Raw genomic sequence first — 18,273 nt, 5'->3', positions numbered from 1 at the left:
TATTTTTTAAAGTTAAAATTATTTCAAGCAAATGTTAATACCATTTCTGGGTCAGCCAAGCTAATAGAAGGTTCTGGAAAAGCTTGCATAATACTCCCAAATGGAACAAAATTAATCATTAATGACGCTTTATATTCGAGTAAATCTCGAAGAAATCTTATAAGTTTTAAAGATGTGCGTCAAAATGGTTTTCATTTAGAAACAATGATAGTGGATCAAAAGGAATATTTATGCCTCACGGCAGAAAAACATGGCAAGAAACATGTGTATGAGAAATTGCCAGCATATTCTTCAGGGTTATATCATATAGATATACGACCAGTTGAAATAAATTCGATATCTAACCAGAAGTTAGATAATAAGAATCTGCTAAATTTATGGCATGATCGTTTGGGTCATCCTGGTACAGGAATGATGCACAAGATTATAGCAAATTCAGTAGGACATTTAATTAGGAATGTTATAATCCCTCGATCAGATGAATTAACATGCTCTGCATGTTCACTTGGCAAATTAATAATAAGGCCATCTATGAACAAAATTGCTACTGAATCTCCAACATTTTTAGAGAGGATTCAAGGAGACATTTGTGGACCAATTAATCCTGCATGTGGACCATTCCGATATTTTATGGTATTAATTGATGCCTCAACTCGATGGTCACATGTAAGTCTCTTATCCAGTAGAAATGTTGCTTTTGCAAAACTCCTTGCTCAAATTATTAAACTAAGAGCACAATTTCCAGACCATACAATAAAAAGAACAAGGCTTGACAATGCTGGGGAATTTACATCCCAAACATTTAATGATTATTGTATGTCGATTGGAATTGTTGTAGAACATCCAGTAGCTCATGTTCATACACAAAATGGACTTGCTGAGTCATTAATTAAGAGACTACAATTGATTGCAAGGCCATTATTGATGAGATCAAAATTGCCTTCATCTGCTTGGGGTCATGCCATAATACATGCGGCAACTCTAATTAGGTTGAGACCAACTGCTTATCATAAGTTCTCACCACTACAATTAGTTTTTGGTCGAGAACCTAATGTCTCACATCTAAAAATTTTTGGTTGTGCGGTGTATGTTCTTATTGCTCCACCCCAACGAACAAAGATGGGTCCACAAAGAAGGCTGGGAATTTATGTTGGGTTTGAATCACCCTCCATAATTAAATATCTTGAACCAATGACCGGTGATTTATTTACGGCCAGATTTGCCGACTGTCATTTCAATGAGACAGTATTCCCAGCCTTAGGGGGAGAGAAAGTGGACCCACGAAAGAAAGAAATAGAAATCATTTGGAATGCAACACAATTGTCAATGTTTGATCCACGAACAAATATGTGTGAACAAGAAGTTCAGAAAATTGTTCATTTACAAAGCATTGCAAATCAGCTGCCTGATGCATTTATAGATGCAAAGAAAGTGACAAAATCACATATACCAGCTGAAAATGCCCCTGCACGAATTGAAATTCCATCTGGTGATAAGATCATTGAAAATGAATCTCTAGCACGCCGAAAGCGTGGAAGACCACTTGGTTCAAAAGACTCTAAACCAAGAAAATTAAAAAGACCTGATGAGATCAACAATATTCCCCTTACAGAAGGTCAAGAAAGATAAAGTACAGATGAGAATAGAGAAAAAGATGATAATCCGAAAGGGGATGAACAAGATGACCATAACATCGATAACAATGAAACTTCAATAAATTTTGTTTCTACCAGGAATTATTGGAATAGAAATGATGTTATCGTAAATGAAATATTTGCATATTCCATTGCAATTGAAATGACATCTGACGAAAATGATAGTGAACCAAGAACAGTGGAAGAATGTCGTTGCAGGCATGATTGGCCAAAATGGAAAGAGGCAATGCAGACAGAGTTAAAGTCACTCGAAAAACGAGAAGTGTTTGGAAAAATAACCCTTACACCAGAAGGTGTAAAGCCAGTTGGATACAAGTGGGTATTTGTGAGAAAACGAAATGAGAAAAATGAAATTGTTAGATACAAGGCAAGACTTGTAGCCCAAGGTTTTTCTCAAATTCCAGGGATTGATTATGAGGAGACATATTCTCCCGTAGTTGATGCAACTACGTTAAGATTTCTGGTAAGCTTGACAGTCTCAGAAGGACTAAAGATGCGATTAATGGATGTAGTAACCGCATATTTATATGGGTCACTCGATACAGATATTTATATGAAAGTCCCAGATGGACTAAAATTACCAGAAAACCACAAGCCTAGACATTTACTTTCCATAAAATTAAAAAGGTCACTTTATGGATTGAAACAGTCTGGGAGGATGTGGTATAATCGTCTCAGTGAATACCTTATGAAAGAAGGGTTCAAGAATAATCAAATCAGTCCTTGTGTTTTCATTAAGAGATCACAATCAGGGTTTGCAATTGTTGCAGTTTATGTTGATGACTTGAATATCATTGGAACCCCAAATGAACTTGAAAGAACTGCAAAATACTTGATGAAAGAATTTGAGATGAAAGACCTTGGACAAACTAAATTTTGCCTTGGATTGCAAATTGAGCACTTAAATAATGGTATTTTCGTCCATCAGTCTAACTACACCGAAAGAGTGTTAAAACGTTTTTTCATGGACAAAGCGACCCCAACAAACACCCCGATGATTGTTCGGTCTTTGACTATGAAATATGATCCATTTAGACCTCGAGAGGAAAACGAGGATGTCCTTGGTCCTGAAGTACCATATCTAAGTGCAATTGGGGCTCTAATGTATCTAGCTAACAATACTAGACCAGACATAGCTTTTTCTGTGAATTTGTTAGCCAGGTTTAGCAACGCACCAACGAAGAGACACTGGAAAGGAGTAAGACACTTACTACGATATCTACGAGGAAAAAAAGATCTTGGTTTGTTTTATCAATCAAGGCAAGATGCCACCCTCATCGGATATGCAGATGCTGGATATCTATCAGACCCACAAAACGCCAAGTCACAAACTGGATATCTGTTCACCTATGGTGGAACTGCAATTTCTTGGAAATCAACAAAGCAAACCTTAACTGCGACATCATCAAATCATGCTGAGTTGATTGCCCTTTATGAAGCAGGACGTGAGTGTGTATGGCTAAGGTCAATGATCGGCAATATCCAAGAAGAATGTGGGATGAAAGAAGTAACTGAAAGTCCAACCATCATTTACGAAGATAATACTGCATGTATCGCACAAGTAACTGAATGATATATTAAAGGTGATAGGACTAAACATATATCCCCAAAACTGTTCTTTACACACGATTTGCAGAAGGAAGGGAAGATAAATGTCCAACATATCCAATCATCTGATAATCTTGCAGACTTGTTTACAAAGTCCCTACCTTCGAAGAGTGTTGAGCGGTTGGTCCACAAGATTGGGATGCGTCGTCTTCATAAACAATGTTAAAATCAGGGGGAGCATTATATGCACTGCACTCTTTTTCCCTTCGATCAGGTTTTTATCCCAATGGGTTTTTCCTGACAAGGTTTTTAATGAGGCAGTACACTAAAGCATATAGTAATATATTGTTGTACTCTTTTCCCTTAGCTATGGCTTTTATCCTAAAGGGTTTTACCTAGCAAGATTTTAACGAGGCAACATATACCCTATTCTGTATGGACATTCAAGGGGGAGTGTTAAGAGTTAATTAATTTAGTCAAGGTGTGAATGTCCACATTCCAATTTCTTCATTGCATTTAATGTAGTAGCCAACCCTAATTGCCACCCTCTAAGGTTATAGCCCACAATGTAATAGTGGTTCTTACTACTATAAATAGCCATGTAATTTCACTTGTATGATGCACAAAAAATATTACCAAGAGTAATACATAAAAGTAGTAATACTTCTCTTATTACCTTCTTCTCTTAATCCTCTAATTTCTATATATTTCATAACGTGTCAATAGTTTTAGCTAGCTCAGTAGCTCCTTTGTCTTAAATTCAACAAAAACCACCCTCAAAAAGAAGAGAATGTTCATATACGTTATATCAGTATTATACCACTTAACCAATATAACTGACAAATTAAAACTGAAGGAAACCTCTAACCTATCTCAACTACAACAAACATATATTAGGAGCTTCATCTGATCTGATACTTTAATTTGAGGAATAGAGTGGATGATCTTCATGATCATTGTAAAGCTAATGAACTACTCCGTATTATTAAAACAGCCGTTGGTGTTACTCCTCTAATGGAGTTAACCAAAATAAGTTTAAATTCGCCAATATACTTCGCACTTTGCATACCAGCATTATTAGTCACACAAATGCAATTTAAATATTGAAATTTGTTCGACATGCTATAAATTTGAACAATATTTCGATAACAATTTTTTAATGCCCTTCTACCAACGCAATTTGATGATCAGTAATATAATTCGTATCTGGAAATTTTATACAAATCAAACATGTTTTTGGTATCAATAATAAGAAGGTTAAAAACAAGAATTCAATCACACAAGATTTCAATTTTTCCTTTTTTACCTGGAATGCTGAATTCACCATATCTAAATTCGAAATCTTCAAATTGTTAAATTTGCCTCCAGTTTTAACGAAGCATTAGTTTTCAGATCTCATAATTTCTTCTAAAATGAATTATAATCAGCAATACAATCTTAAATCCAATGATTGAACGACGCATTAGTTTTCAGTTAAAATCGTTTGTTTTCTTATTTACTCATGAGTAATATCACTAGCAGAAGATAAGCAAGAGAAAGTTGTGCTGGTGGAAAACAAGCAAGCGTATTATGCCCTGTTGCTATTGTCTGTAGTTGAAAAGCAGCAAGAGTAGTTTACACTACTGGGAGGGTCATTGGTTAGATGGGAGCAGGTGTATGGTTGTAGAAACTAGCCTCATTGGTTAGATCTGACGTTCACTGGTTAGAAATTAGAATAGTGATGAACCCATGACAAAAAAAAAAAAAAAGAAAAAAAAAAAGTCAGAATAGGATGAGAGTAATGAACTAGAATTACAGGACAAAGATTCACGATAATAGATAATGCGATATGTACAGAAATAAGGATATTCAAGATTTCAAGAGGCTTTATTCCCTCCTAAAACACTGAAGCTGGAACACTCAATAAAATTGCATAACATCGAACAGTACAAAGACCGTAAAGTATACAAGGTGTTAGAAACTCATTATTTAGCTGTATATATATATATATATATAAATCTTCTGTTGTACATTATTTGTGTTAATTTCAAGTACTTTGTATACAAAGCATATAATGTACAAAGCATATAATGTACAATAGAAGATTTTTTTAATCTAATTCTAATAAGGATCAATCTTACATCTAGTATTATTCACAAAGTACTTCTTCAAATAATTAAATTTAAGGAAACCTGTAACACATTACTGGCAATAAGATAGGATAAGATGATTCCACAAAATAAGATTTCAAATAGGATAGGAATCAATCATTTCTTGGGTCATAATACTGTAAGATCAAGTAATTTGATAGAGATTTCAGCATTCACAGTTCTAGGGTTGGTATAATTTGATGTTTAGCTGGACATGATCCCAGAGCAGAAAAAATTGGCGGTTAAACAGACTAACTAGAGTTCTCTGCCTGGGTGGCTAGTAGCACCTATAAGTCAATAATCATGTTGTTTCCACTGTGAAAGACCTTAATAGAGGTGGTCTCCAGTGCAAGCAAAGCTAGTTATGCTGACCTCACTAGACATGGTCACCGCTTGAAATTCAGGTCAAAAGGTATCTACAAAATCAGTTATCAGTCTATATACATGGCACCAAACTCCTGATAGACGAGATTCTTCCAACACCATGTCAATCCTAGAATACTATAAAACAATTGCCAATATGGGGGAAGCTTGTGCAATTCATCTTCAGGTTTTAGAAGAATTTTATAGATGGGCCTTAACACCATGACAGTCATTTATAATTATTCCACCGGTAGATCCAGAAAACACATCTAGAAAGTGGTATCTAAACGCACTTTTACTATATGCAATGCACACAGCTACAACAGCTTCTATAATCCAAAAACTATGGATCATGAGTAGCCCAAAGGGGAGCACAGGGTGCCTTCTAAGTTTTAAGTTTCGAACAACTCCCAACTTTCCAAATTTGTCGTATGCAGCACCTTCTACATCTTCTCCCTTCCACGGAAAAGCGCAACAGCCCAATGCCATCTGAAGGCTTCTCTCTCTCTTTTTTTTTTCACATCTACTCTACACTCGATCCAATCCCTTCCAAGACCATTATCTTACCCACTTCCCTATCCTTCCTTTTCATTCTAGGGCTTAAGGTGAGCATAGTAGAGGTTAAGTTTGGAGAAAATCCAAGTTAAATGATTTGATTTTTAAAAGTTATATATAATGGACAAATCAGCTTTAATATGAACAAGAAGTCGAAGATACATGCAATCAATTAAAAAACAATGGATTAGTCACGCATCATAATAGAAATTGCACTAAAATTATACCATACACCATCTCCACAAAAGTGTGCAAACAAGAACTTGTAGCACAGAAAGTTATATCTATATCTGAGTACCTATAAAGTCTCAAGACTCTCAACTAGAAGGTCAGTGCCAAGGTAGTTTAGTTACCAATGTACAAAAAACTTAATCATTGTGCTTCGCCCAAAAATTCCTGTGAATCATTTTCATTATAGCCTATATAAAACACAAACAGAAAACCAGATTAAGGGAAAAGATAAGAATGATATTAGTAAACAAGAACAAGGAAAGTCAGAGTAAGATACCAGGATGCTTTCCGCCAACTCTCCAAACTGATGATTTTACCCCTGAAATCCATATATAGTGAGACATGATCTAAAATAAAATTATGGCACAAATCAAAGCTATCAAGAAGCAACTTATAAAAAGCACTCCAAGCACTACTCACATCAATTCTAGTTGCTTCTATAAATTGAGCTCCTTACTAATAAGAGAGCCTAAAACTGCAAGGAAATGTATTTCTAGGGAAAAAAAAGGGACTATGCACACAATAAGAAAAAGAACCTCTACAACTTTATAGAAAGCTACACAAATGATTATAACCCTAAAACTAAAGCCGAATCATTCACCTAATTCTTGTTGAAGATAATCAAGTATCAGCTAGTAACAAAGGAGCAAAAGAACATAAATGATTGAGAAAAAATTAAAGATGGAGCAAATAAAATCAACTGAAGATTGAGAAACACTAAAGTTACCCTATATACTTCGAAATTCATTCAACTAAATAGCATAAAATTCATTGTTCAGAATTCGAATGTCTTGTTCAGGTATTTTCAGATCAAATGCTCATATTAGGATACAATAATTCTAGCAGCAAGATAATTTTCACCACCCCATACCCATGCCCACAGAGTTTGGAAGGCCCAACTTAAAAGAATCATTGCAAAGATTGCTTACCTAACAAAAGAATCTAAGATGACTCAGATACCACATTGAACAGAAGAACGACGCAAGGGTTACTGCCCAAACTACAACCCTGTGCGCAATAACCTGCCATAAAATTGGTAGTATTTAAATAATACTTTAATTTAATATTACATAGTATATATATATATAATTTATTTGAAACGCTACCTGGTCAGTGAGGGTGCTTTGCAGCAATGCTCCTAAAGCCAAACAAGCAAGAGTGACATTGACCAAAGTATTGACAAGTTCAAGAGGAGGAGGAGGCAGATGAGCAGTAGTAATGATAGTGCTATGAGGGGGAAGGGGAGGAGGAGGAGGAGGAGGAGGGATATGAGATGGAGGTGAAGGAGGAGGAAAAGGAGATGAAGTGGAGGTCGTAGTAGTAGCGGAAGTGTTAGGAGTTGGAGGAGGAGGAGGAGAAGTAGCAAATTCTGGAGGGTCTTCCATCTGGACGAAACCATAAAGAGTTAATTAACCTAATCACTTTGGAAGTGTTAAAGAACCTCGAATGAAGTTCATCCACCTATAATTATACTATTCCCAACCAGATCACATTTCAAATTAGAATCATTCATACTCTATAAACATCTTTAGATACATAAAGATAAATCTAAATTCAACTATCCAAAAAACTACATTAAAAAGTGAGTATAAACCAATGCAAATTACAACAAACAATGATTAACAAATATACTTTTTTTTCAACAAAAACCAATCAACGCAGATAACACACTACATTATTTTTTTGACAAAAAAATAAAATAAACAAAAACATAACAACATTATTACCCAGTAATTCTAGGTCATTGAAAGATATTACCCACCAAATTATACATTACAATATTTTGGGAATAAATATCTCTCTTCTTTATATTATTATTCCCTGATTCTTCTCCCTTAATTCTGGCATCATATCATCTTAATTTTTTAATAATCTAAGTCGAAATTCCCATTTTAGCTTAGTTATTTTAATAATTTAAGTCATATTTCCAATTTTAGCTTAATTTTCTAACAATCTATGTCAGAATTCCAATAATTATTTTAGCTAAAATTTCTACCAAAATGAAGCACACAGTAGAAGCAAAATGAGGTACAGCAACAGAAGCATACCTCCGATCGTCGGTCGCCTGAGTTGGTCATCGGAGTGGTCGGGGTGGGTCGCCGGCGTAATGGGGGTCGTTGCTTACTTCTTCGATCACACTTTTTTTGTGTTAGCTGTAATAGTTTGTCAAAATATTCTAGTAGTACGTAATATTATTATTAACTTAGTCGGCAAAAATTCCCTAGGCCATTGCTAAAATTTTGTTAAAATGCACATTGGAAAAATCCGTCGGTAAACTCGCCTTTTTTATTACTAAAAGCTAAAACATTCCTTCCGTCTCTAGTTTTTTAGCTTTATTTAATTTTTCACGGTTTTCAAGACGTGTCATATAACGTTGTATATTTCCACTTTTATAAGCATCATAAAAACTATAAAAGTTTATATTAATAAAACATGTAACGAGGCAAATTCAACAAAATCTTACATTATGCCGTGCTATTATTTCTTGCATATTAACGAAAATTTATAGTCAAATTTTTCAAAGTTTGACCCAAACATCATCAATAGGGCAAAAATTAGAGGTAATTAAAGGGCGAGTAGACCGTAAGAAATTGTTTCCGTTTTGTCAGGTGAATAAAGTTTTGGATCGAAAATGTTTCCCCAAACCCACAAATTTGGATTGGGCCTAAAGAGGTTTTCAAGCTTTTTCAGGCTGAACTAAAAAATTAACTATAATAGTTTGCAACACACGTTTAAAACTCGAGGAAAAATAATAAAATTTCGGTTCGAGCTAGATCGACCCAACTTTGGGCCAAAAATTTCTACCCAAAAGCTGGTCAAATCTAGCATAATCATCTTATTCGTGTCAACAAAATTATAGAGGTAGAGAGTTAATAATTATAAGGAAAAATACACTTTAATAATCCCAACTATGAGCGATTTACTTCTAATAATCCCAACTAAGGCCCTGTTCTTTTCACCTTATAAAAATAATATTAAGTAAAAATAATTTCAGTTCAGTAAAAATAAGTTCAGTTCAGTAAAATTAATTTCAGTTCAGTAAAAATAATTTCAGTTCAGTAAAAATAAGTTCAGTTCAGTAAAATTTAGTTTTCTTAAAGAAGAATTATAATAGAAAATCAGTAAAAATAATTTCAGTTCAGTAAAAATAATTTAATTTCAGTAAAAATAATTTCAGTTTAGTAAAATTAAGTTCAGTTCTGTAAAAATAAGTTCAGTTCAGTAAAAATAATTTCAGTTCAGCAAAATTAAGGTGAATCAAACAGGGCCTAAGGTTTATTTTTTAATAATCCAAACTATGGGGTCAGTTTGCCATTAACAGTCCCAACCGGTCATCAACCTAATATAACAAGTTGCTCCGACACGTGGCAGTGGTTTAAAAAAAAATTAAAAAACAGAAAAATTAAAAAAACAAAAACCTCTCCTCCCTACCAGCCACCCCTACCCCCTAGACCAACTACCTCGCCGGGAACCTCCTTATCCCCTCGCCGAAAACCTCCTTATCCCCTTCCACCCCACCAAAAACAACCACCTTCCCTAGCCCCACACTTGAAATCGCTTGCCATCTGCGAAACCACCACCCTCCCACCTGCTTGCTGGCTCGCGAAACCACCCCTCACGTCTTTTCCAGCTTATGTGTTCGTCGTCGCTGTGATCCTTTTTCTGCAACTCAATCGAATGGAAATGAGGTTTTATTTTCAGTCAATAAAAAATATTGTTACTGTTTGAATTACTTCTGTTTTGTTATTTGAATTTGTAGATTTTGCAATTAGTTTTCTCAGTCGAAGACCCCAATTAATAAGTTCCAAATCATTGATCATGAATATACTAATATGTTTTGGTTACTATTCCATAAGGTAACTAAAATTCTCGGTCGCAATCCAAACTACAATTTGGGTCAAATCAGATACGAACTCCCATTAACAGTAATTACAAGCTTGATTCTTATGGAAATCAAATAGAATCATTATCTATTGACTATTAATCATAGAATACAATTTAATTCTTATTTAATTTGCAAAATCAGAAATCTAGCAAATGGTGAACAAATTAAAAGCAAAAAATTACATAGAATTGCTAATTGCCAATTGTCACTTCGAATTAACGGGCTCCTCGGATTTAAATCGCATAACAGATTGGAAGGTGGTTTTAGGGAAGAGGGGATGGTGTTTTAGAGGAAACGTGGAGGGCCGACGGCTGGGATGGTTGAGGAGTGGCGGCCCGACGAGATTGAACTGGGCGGTGGAGGTGCCGGTGGGGGAAGGGGGAGAGGCTGGTGTTTTGGGTTTTTTTTTTTTTAACTTTTCATTTATTTAATTTTAACTTTTTTATATAAAAAGCTTCTAGACCAATAGAAATGCAACACATGCAATTTAAAAAAAAAAAAATTAACCTGCTTATCAGGTACCCAGTCATCCGGGACTACTAGTGGCAACTGGCAAACTGACCTCATAGTTAGGATTATTAAAAAATAAACCTTAGTTGGGATTATTAGAAGTAAATCGCTTAAAGTTGGAATTATTAAAGTGTATTTTTCCTAATTATAAATTTCTAACAATAAATTGCAAAAATTGTATCCTCGATTACAATTCTTGAGTACTTGGAGATCGACCTTGATTAGGGTTCTTGATAGGGGTGTTCAAAATCAGTCCATACTTAATTAACATGTTTGATCTTCATGTCGATTAATTAATTTTTCTGTTTTCAATCCATAATTATACCCTTAAAAATCGGTCTTGGACTGATCTATTTTTTACCTACAATAATTATATGTATAAACATTTTAAAATGGTTAAGATTATTCTTAATAAGTTAGGAAAACTTATAATCATATGAGGTTTTTTTGTAATACACTTCAGCAATTTCAGAGCAAACTTATAATCAATTTTTTCATAAAATTATTTAATATATGAACAATTTATTTTTCTATTACTAGTAGTTGGAGCACCCGCAACGCGGACGCACCCCAATTTTTTAAAATTAAACGTAAAGTATAAAATGTGTATTTTTTTTTTTATCAAAAGAGCGGTATTAAATGTATATGTAAGTTGATAGAAGCTAGGTGAATTTTTTTTAGAAAGTAATAATGTTTGTGGTGCTTAATTAATGTAGTGTGCATTTGTAGCTATCAATATTTGGCAAAATTATTAACGGATTAGTTAAGTGTGATTAAGTCTCACAATGACAATACATAAAACCTAAGGTAACAATAAATTAAAGTGGGGAAAAGTTTTAAAGAAAATAACTAGTTATTGGTCCGGGCGATACTCCAGCTTATTATAAATTTATTACTCTAATCAAACTATACTTTGGCCTTGTTTGACACTGAGAGCTCAAATATTGTGTGTGTGTGTGTGTGTGTATGTGTGTTATTTTAAAAAAGATGAGATCTTAAGTACATAGTTGTTTGTGTGAGCTAGTTGGTTTGACAATTTTTTTTGTTAATATAGAACAAATGATAAATCAAATCTTAATAATTTTGATGTCAATATATACTATTGATTATTGCTCGTACTTTGTAACTACAATTTTATGAAACTAGTTGTGGTCCCGCGCGCTTCGCGCGCGGTCGCCCAATGGTGGTGATAATTTTCCGTAAATTATGTATACGATGGTATTGTTACATGTTTATTTATGTTTGTGAAGTGTCTAAATTTTGTATGCATTTAAATTATTACCAATGTAATAGGGAATCATTGAAACCTAACAAAACAAAGGGGCTTCTCCAATTATTGTTTGCGAATTGTTTAAACTATGTATGCATTAAAATTATTATGATTAAAAGTAATTTACAATTTTTGCTAATTTTGCAGTAATTGGATGTGTCATTCAAAATAACGATTCTTTTAAAATTTTAGGTTTGATAACACTCATCGATTTCATAAAAATCATCATATTAAAAACAAGTAACCTATATCATCATATTAGAAGAAGTAACCTAAAGCATGATAAGTTTGATTTTTTGCTAATACAAAATAAGATAATACAACATAAGATTTTCCTTAACACAATATACTTTTTTGTTAAATAAATTAATGTTAATAGTAAAGTCAATTCATGTTAGCTTCTCCTTTATCCTTTATCACTTGTCTTAAAAAAATAAAAATAAAATTCTATCTCTTCTTTCCTGATTATTGTTTTGTACCCTCTATATTAAATTCCTAAGTCAATTGCACTATTTTTCTTAAGTGGTCTTTCTTCTCTATTGCTAGTAAGCCTTTTCCTAAGCTAACTGTATTTTTCTAAGCTAATTGCCCTAATTTTCTTAAGTAATCCTTCTCTTTCTATTGTAAGTTAATTGCCTTGATTTCTTTTTATGTGATATTTCTTAATTGTTCCCTCATTCCTCCAAAGCTAATACTATGTAGATCTTATTTCCATAATTGATTTTTGATGAGTGACCTCAAGTGATCGTAGATCTTATTTCCATAATTGTTCTCTCAAGTGATTTTTGATAAGTTAATACCACGAAGATTTTCGTAAGTGGTCTTCGTCTCAAGTGATCTTTCATAAGAAGTAACCAACCTTAAGAAAAAAATTATCTTAAATGGTCCAAAATTTTAGTAATCTTTTTCCTAAGCTAATTGCGATTTTCTAACTTAATTATTGCTCTGATTTTTTAAGTGTTCTCTCTCTCTCTCTCTCTCTCTCTCTCTCTCTCTCTCTCTCTCTCTCTCTCTCTCTCTCTCTCTCTCTCTCTCTCTCTCTCTCTCTCTCTCTCTCTCAATGCATTTTAGTAAGTATTTTTCTAAGTTAATTGTGTTTTCCTAAGTTAATTTCCATGACTTACTTAAGTGATCTTGTTATATAGTCTCTTTTTCTTTATCCTAAGCTAATTACCCTAATTTCTTGAGTAACATTTCTTAAGTGCTCTTCCCCCTAAGCTAATTGACCTAATTTTCTTAAGTGATATTTCTGTAATTACCAATAGCATTACACTATTTTGTTAAAAACACATGAAATATTGTCAATGAATATGATTTCTTGATGAGCCATATTTTGATGTAGCTTATTTCATGTTTTTAGTAGAATTTGTAAGTTCATGCTATTTATTGAAAATTCTATTAATTCTACTAATAAACTATGAAATCTTATTTCATGTTCTAGAATTTCATAGTGTATATGCTACTATTTATTAATAGAATTAATAGTAGATTTCTTGAGCCATATTGTCAATATTGATGTAACTTATTGAAACATATTGTCAATAGAAACATATTCTAATATTGATGTAGCCATATGAATAAGCTATTCTAGTTTTGATGCGCGCTAAGAGGGGACGCGCACGCAATTAATTATCATATCTATTAGCGCGTCAATTGTTAGAATAGCCATATTAGAATATTCATATGCATATTCATATTAGCGTGCGTCCCCTTCAGTTTCGTAAAAATTATTAAGTAAAACGCTTTTGTCATATTTTTTATGATTTAATTAATAAGTTTATGATAATTATAATTGTTAAATTTCATCTTCTTTGTTTCTTTTTTGTAAAAAAAATTACAAGTTTTATAATTAACTTCTACTTGCATATATACTTCCGTCTTTTAGTTTCATTTTATTATGGTTGTACTCTCGCTTTCTCTCTCTCAAACTATCTATTATGATTATGCATACAATTTATTTATATATTTAAAAAAATATTTAGGTTGAAAATTTTATTCTTAAGGTGATATTTATCAATCTGATATTCTAATAATTGTCACGGCATCACTTTAGATTAATTAGTACTATCTCTTTTCAATTTTATTTACAACAAATAATACCTCTTTGTTGCAACTAAAAAGAAATGAAGGTAGTTACAGTTGGTGGAAGAAATTACGTATTAGTAACATTTTAAGTTTCTAAAAAAAAAAACAGTTTCTAAAAAAAAGTATTTTCTTCTCCTTACAATTACACTCTAAAAAAATATTCTCCCACTTTTTTAATTTTCCCCACGCTCTCTCATTTTCTTTCAAGGTCTCCTTATTCCTTCATTTTAGTTGTCAATTGGTTCATTAAGGAATTTTTTTTTAAAAAAAAGTAACCTTTCTCCCCCCCCCCCCCCCCCCCCCTTTTTTTTTGAAACTAAAGAAGGGTTTCATTATTAGTACATCTTCCACAAATATTGACCATATCAAGTATTAAGATGTAAATAAATAAATAAATATATATATATATAAAGGCTTTACGAAAATCCTTCCTTTGCCCCGTCAAATTGTAATTCTCTCTTATTCTAAGCTAGCCAACGTCCAACTATGTAGAAGTATATATTGGGGAAAAGGAATATGAAACTCTAATAATTGTATTAAATAACAATGATTATCAATTGCGTGAGAAAAAGACACCAAAACCATGCTTTGATATTAATCTGAAGAATGAAAATAGTGATTATCAAAAATATGTCCCAGATTGCAGGCATGAATATAGTGGGAACAAGATTAATCTGAAGCTGAACAACTTGTTGCCCTAGAGTGCAGTCAAATGTAGGTATATAAAAAGGAAGGTTTTCACTAATCAGAAGTGTCTTTGACTTCAGAATTCACAAATGACAGGCTAGGAGATGCCGAATTTCTATCATCAAATGAGCAGTCGAATCGGAAGACACATTCTTCTAATGTAGACTCATAATCATAGTTCCTGAACAGATATCACCTCTCATTCTTTTCCCGTTGATTCCCTCCATGTTACAAGCAAGCATATAGCAACTGATTTTCTTGATCCTGCAAAAAAAAAATCTGATATTGTCAACATAAGCATCTCTTACAAATCTCTACCTTGCAGTACAACCTTTCAATTACAAAAACTAATTATGAAGACTTAACACAGAAGTAGAAACAAAGGAGCCAAATACATCTACACTTCCAACTTACACTGGAGCACTTCATTTTCAATTCAAGTGCTAGCTAAGCTCACACTTTGCTATGACCCTTGTATCAAATATGGATTGAGAAGGGAGATACTTTAGTTACCATAGGTTAAAAAGCATAACAAAAAGCCTGGAAAGGTGGTAATGGTTGGCTACCCTTAGCAACCTGAGGAATAAAAACAGTATGTAACAAAAAAAAATAAAATTATTCACTCCATTTCCACCACACAAGTACAAACTATACCAATCATGCTGTGAAAAGAATCAACCATTGAAAAACAATCAGAAACACACCAATCCTTGATCAACACTTATTTTCACTCTATAAGGAAGTAACATCGACTACCGAACACCACTTCAGATAGCAGCATGAATGGCGGCTCCGTAAGCAACATCGCAGCCTCATCTAGATTAATACTTTTACAAAGCTCCATTCCTCCGAAAACATTCTGCAAAAAGTTGTTGAACCTTGGTAATGCAACCTTGATCCTCCCATCTCCTCTTCTTCTTGCTATAAACCAACAACTAACAAAACACTGTACTTTAGAATCCCATTTATCCTAAATTCCCTAAAATTAAACAAAATTGAAAATCCCTAAATCCAATTTTCCTACCAACTACATCACTTCAGTTATCCACAAAGCTCCCAATTATTTGCATCATAGTCATTCATATACAGATAAATCAGTATTCATCAGCACGCACCAATTTAGATTTTATAAAAAAAATAGTCCAATTCAATTATGCTATTTTCATCCAACTCTAAGAACAATAAAAATTACTTTTCAAATCATAAAAATTACTAACCTCCAACATTCCAATCATCTACATGTTTAGAATATCTTAACTACTTTGGGGCTCACAAAATTGATAAATAACCAAACTTTACAACCTTAAGCATCCAATTTACATCAGTAAACTTTTAAACATGAAAAGAACCATGGCTAGCTAAAAATACAAGCCTCAAAGGTTAAAAACGTTGATTATTGTTCTTAGCAACTCTGAAACTTCATATCCTCCAAAATATAATTTAATTTTACAAAATTCATAAATCCAAAACCCTATCCAACTCTAATTCCCACATACAGACTCGGGGGCAACCAACATCATATGCATGACATCCAAGATACCAATCTCAATTAATAAATTACCATGTCATTAATCAAGATACAACTATGATTATTCTCTTGCAAGAAAAAGTGTCCTTCAAATTAGAGGTAAAACACTACTACGCACAGTGGTGAGTGGAAGAAAAAAAAAAATTGTACAATGAAGTAATAGTTACAAATTGCCATTATCAAAATTCTGTGGGTAAAATGAATTTAAGTTGTTATCATATATTTTTAAAGTGTAAAAGGGGAACAAAAGACAGTACTCAAACCATCAATTTGGCCTCTTCCAAGTATTCTACATCATCCGCTCGAATATGCAATACCAAGACCTAGTGGTTCTTTTCATGTGTCCTCAGAAATTGTAAATTGCCCATCAAACTTTGATTCTTAAACATGTCTAGATAGCACGAATAACAAATATGAGCAACAGTAAAAGGGATAGGTATTCAAAGACGCCGGGACCTAAATGCAAGCCTTAAAGGCTGAAACTCACTGTCTCTCATCATTGTTCTTGCTGATAACTTGAACATAATCAGCAATCATATAAAAACAAAACTCTAAAATGAAAATTGAAGGAAACAACAAAGAAATTACTCAAAAGCAAAAATTATTAAAACGAATTTAATTTAACAAGCAACAACTTATTGAGTAATCTCACAAGCAACTCGAATAAACAACTGGTTTTGAGATATTTGCATAATTTGAGTGTAATAGCTACCTTTCTGCAAATTTGAGCTCTAACTTTAGCATTCAATAGAGTGTTTTACTCTCCGCCCTGTTGCCCTGTTGTCTGAAACAGAACAAATCAAAAAATCCTTTCTATATAAGCTCCATGCATGTAAACAAAAGTATATAAAACCAAGAATTGTGTAGCACATCTAATTTTACCCACATCAATTAGCACAACTCAAATATTATAGTTTTACCCTCAATATTGGTTGAACAGGAACTACCGAACATCATACACAAAGAAAATCATATAAGTCACAAAAATCCCAAATTTATTAGTTAAACCCATCACAATTAACATGCTTACACCACAAAAAAATTAATCACATTCCTTATTATGAACAAAGGACTCAATTGATTGAACTTAAAGTCAACATACAAGAGTCTCAAACGAAATGCAGTAGAATACATAGTCCTGTTTTGTAAGCCAATCAATCCAAGATTCCGTCCAAAAACTTTTTTTCTGAGTTCAATAGAGAAAAGTGAAGATTGAACAGCAATAGATTTTCATCATTAAGCATACCTTACCAGCCACAGCAGGGCCAATAATCTCATTCACATATTCAACAGCCTACACATATACAACAACCATTATGAGAAAAAGATAATTCTCGAATCGAAAGGAAGCTGTCATGACTACCGCTAAAGTGAAACTAACACTAATGGCTACCTTAGAAATACCCTTTTCCCATGTAATCTTTACCTCCATCTCTCAATTCAAGGGCTTCATAGACTCCTGATAATTCACATGCATAGTTGTTAAAACATTGTAACTTAGAAAACGATAATCAATCAGCTAGCAATACAATTGATTGATACTACAACTGATAACTAAACTTTAAAAAGCCGTAATTATAGAGAAGAAGAACTCACCAATGGATGCACCACTCAGAATAGCAGCTTTGGCAAAAGTTCCATCACCTAGATAAATATCAGCCTGCACAAAGATATATCCATACATCATAAGTCAGCAAACCAATAACTTAAAATTCATTAAGTTATCACACCATCTAATTTCAGTTTATTAATTACAAATAATTTACTTGAATAAATCAGTACAAGAATATCATATAACAGCTCAAAGCTTTAAAAAGATCAAAAAC

The 18,273-nt window shown here is 33.1% G+C and overlaps 1 protein-coding gene across 1 annotated transcript; it reads right to left on the bottom strand.

The window, feature by feature from the left end:
• Positions 1–6,451: 6,451 nt before the first annotated feature.
• On the bottom strand, positions 6,452–8,756 carry LOC145599458 (uncharacterized). The gene is made up of 5 exons (XM_081655838.1): positions 8,530–8,756; positions 7,588–7,866; positions 7,411–7,503; positions 6,759–6,800; positions 6,452–6,669 (listed from the first exon to the last, which is right to left on the bottom strand). The coding sequence occupies exons 1-3, from the start codon at positions 8,557–8,559 to the stop codon at positions 7,411–7,413; spliced, it is 402 nt and encodes a 133-aa protein (XP_081511964.1). The 5' UTR covers positions 8,560–8,756; the 3' UTR covers positions 6,452–6,669; positions 6,759–6,800.
• Between the last annotated feature and the right edge of the window lie 9,517 nt (positions 8,757–18,273).

This window comes from Chenopodium album, chromosome 20 (assembly GCF_948465745.1).
Source record: "Chenopodium album chromosome 20, dcCheAlbu1.1, whole genome shotgun sequence".
In the NCBI taxonomy this organism is placed as follows: Eukaryota; Viridiplantae; Streptophyta; class Magnoliopsida; order Caryophyllales; family Amaranthaceae; genus Chenopodium; species Chenopodium album.
This window is presented reverse-complemented; position numbering and strand designations above follow the sequence as displayed.

What these genes read in the sequence shown, in the direction of transcription:
- LOC145599458 (XM_081655838.1), bottom strand. Translation starts at nt 8,559, where the DNA reads ATGACCAACTCAGGCGACCGACGATCGGAG. An exon ending in CAGGCGACCGACGATCGGAG is followed by an intron (nt 7,867 to 8,529) that starts GTATGCTTCTGT and finishes GGTTTCGTCCAG; the next exon opens with ATGGAAGACCCTCCAGAATT. An exon ending in AAAGCACCCTCACTGACCAG is followed by an intron (nt 7,504 to 7,587) that starts GTAGCGTTTCAA and finishes ATTTTATGGCAG; the next exon opens with GTTATTGCGCACAGGGTTGT.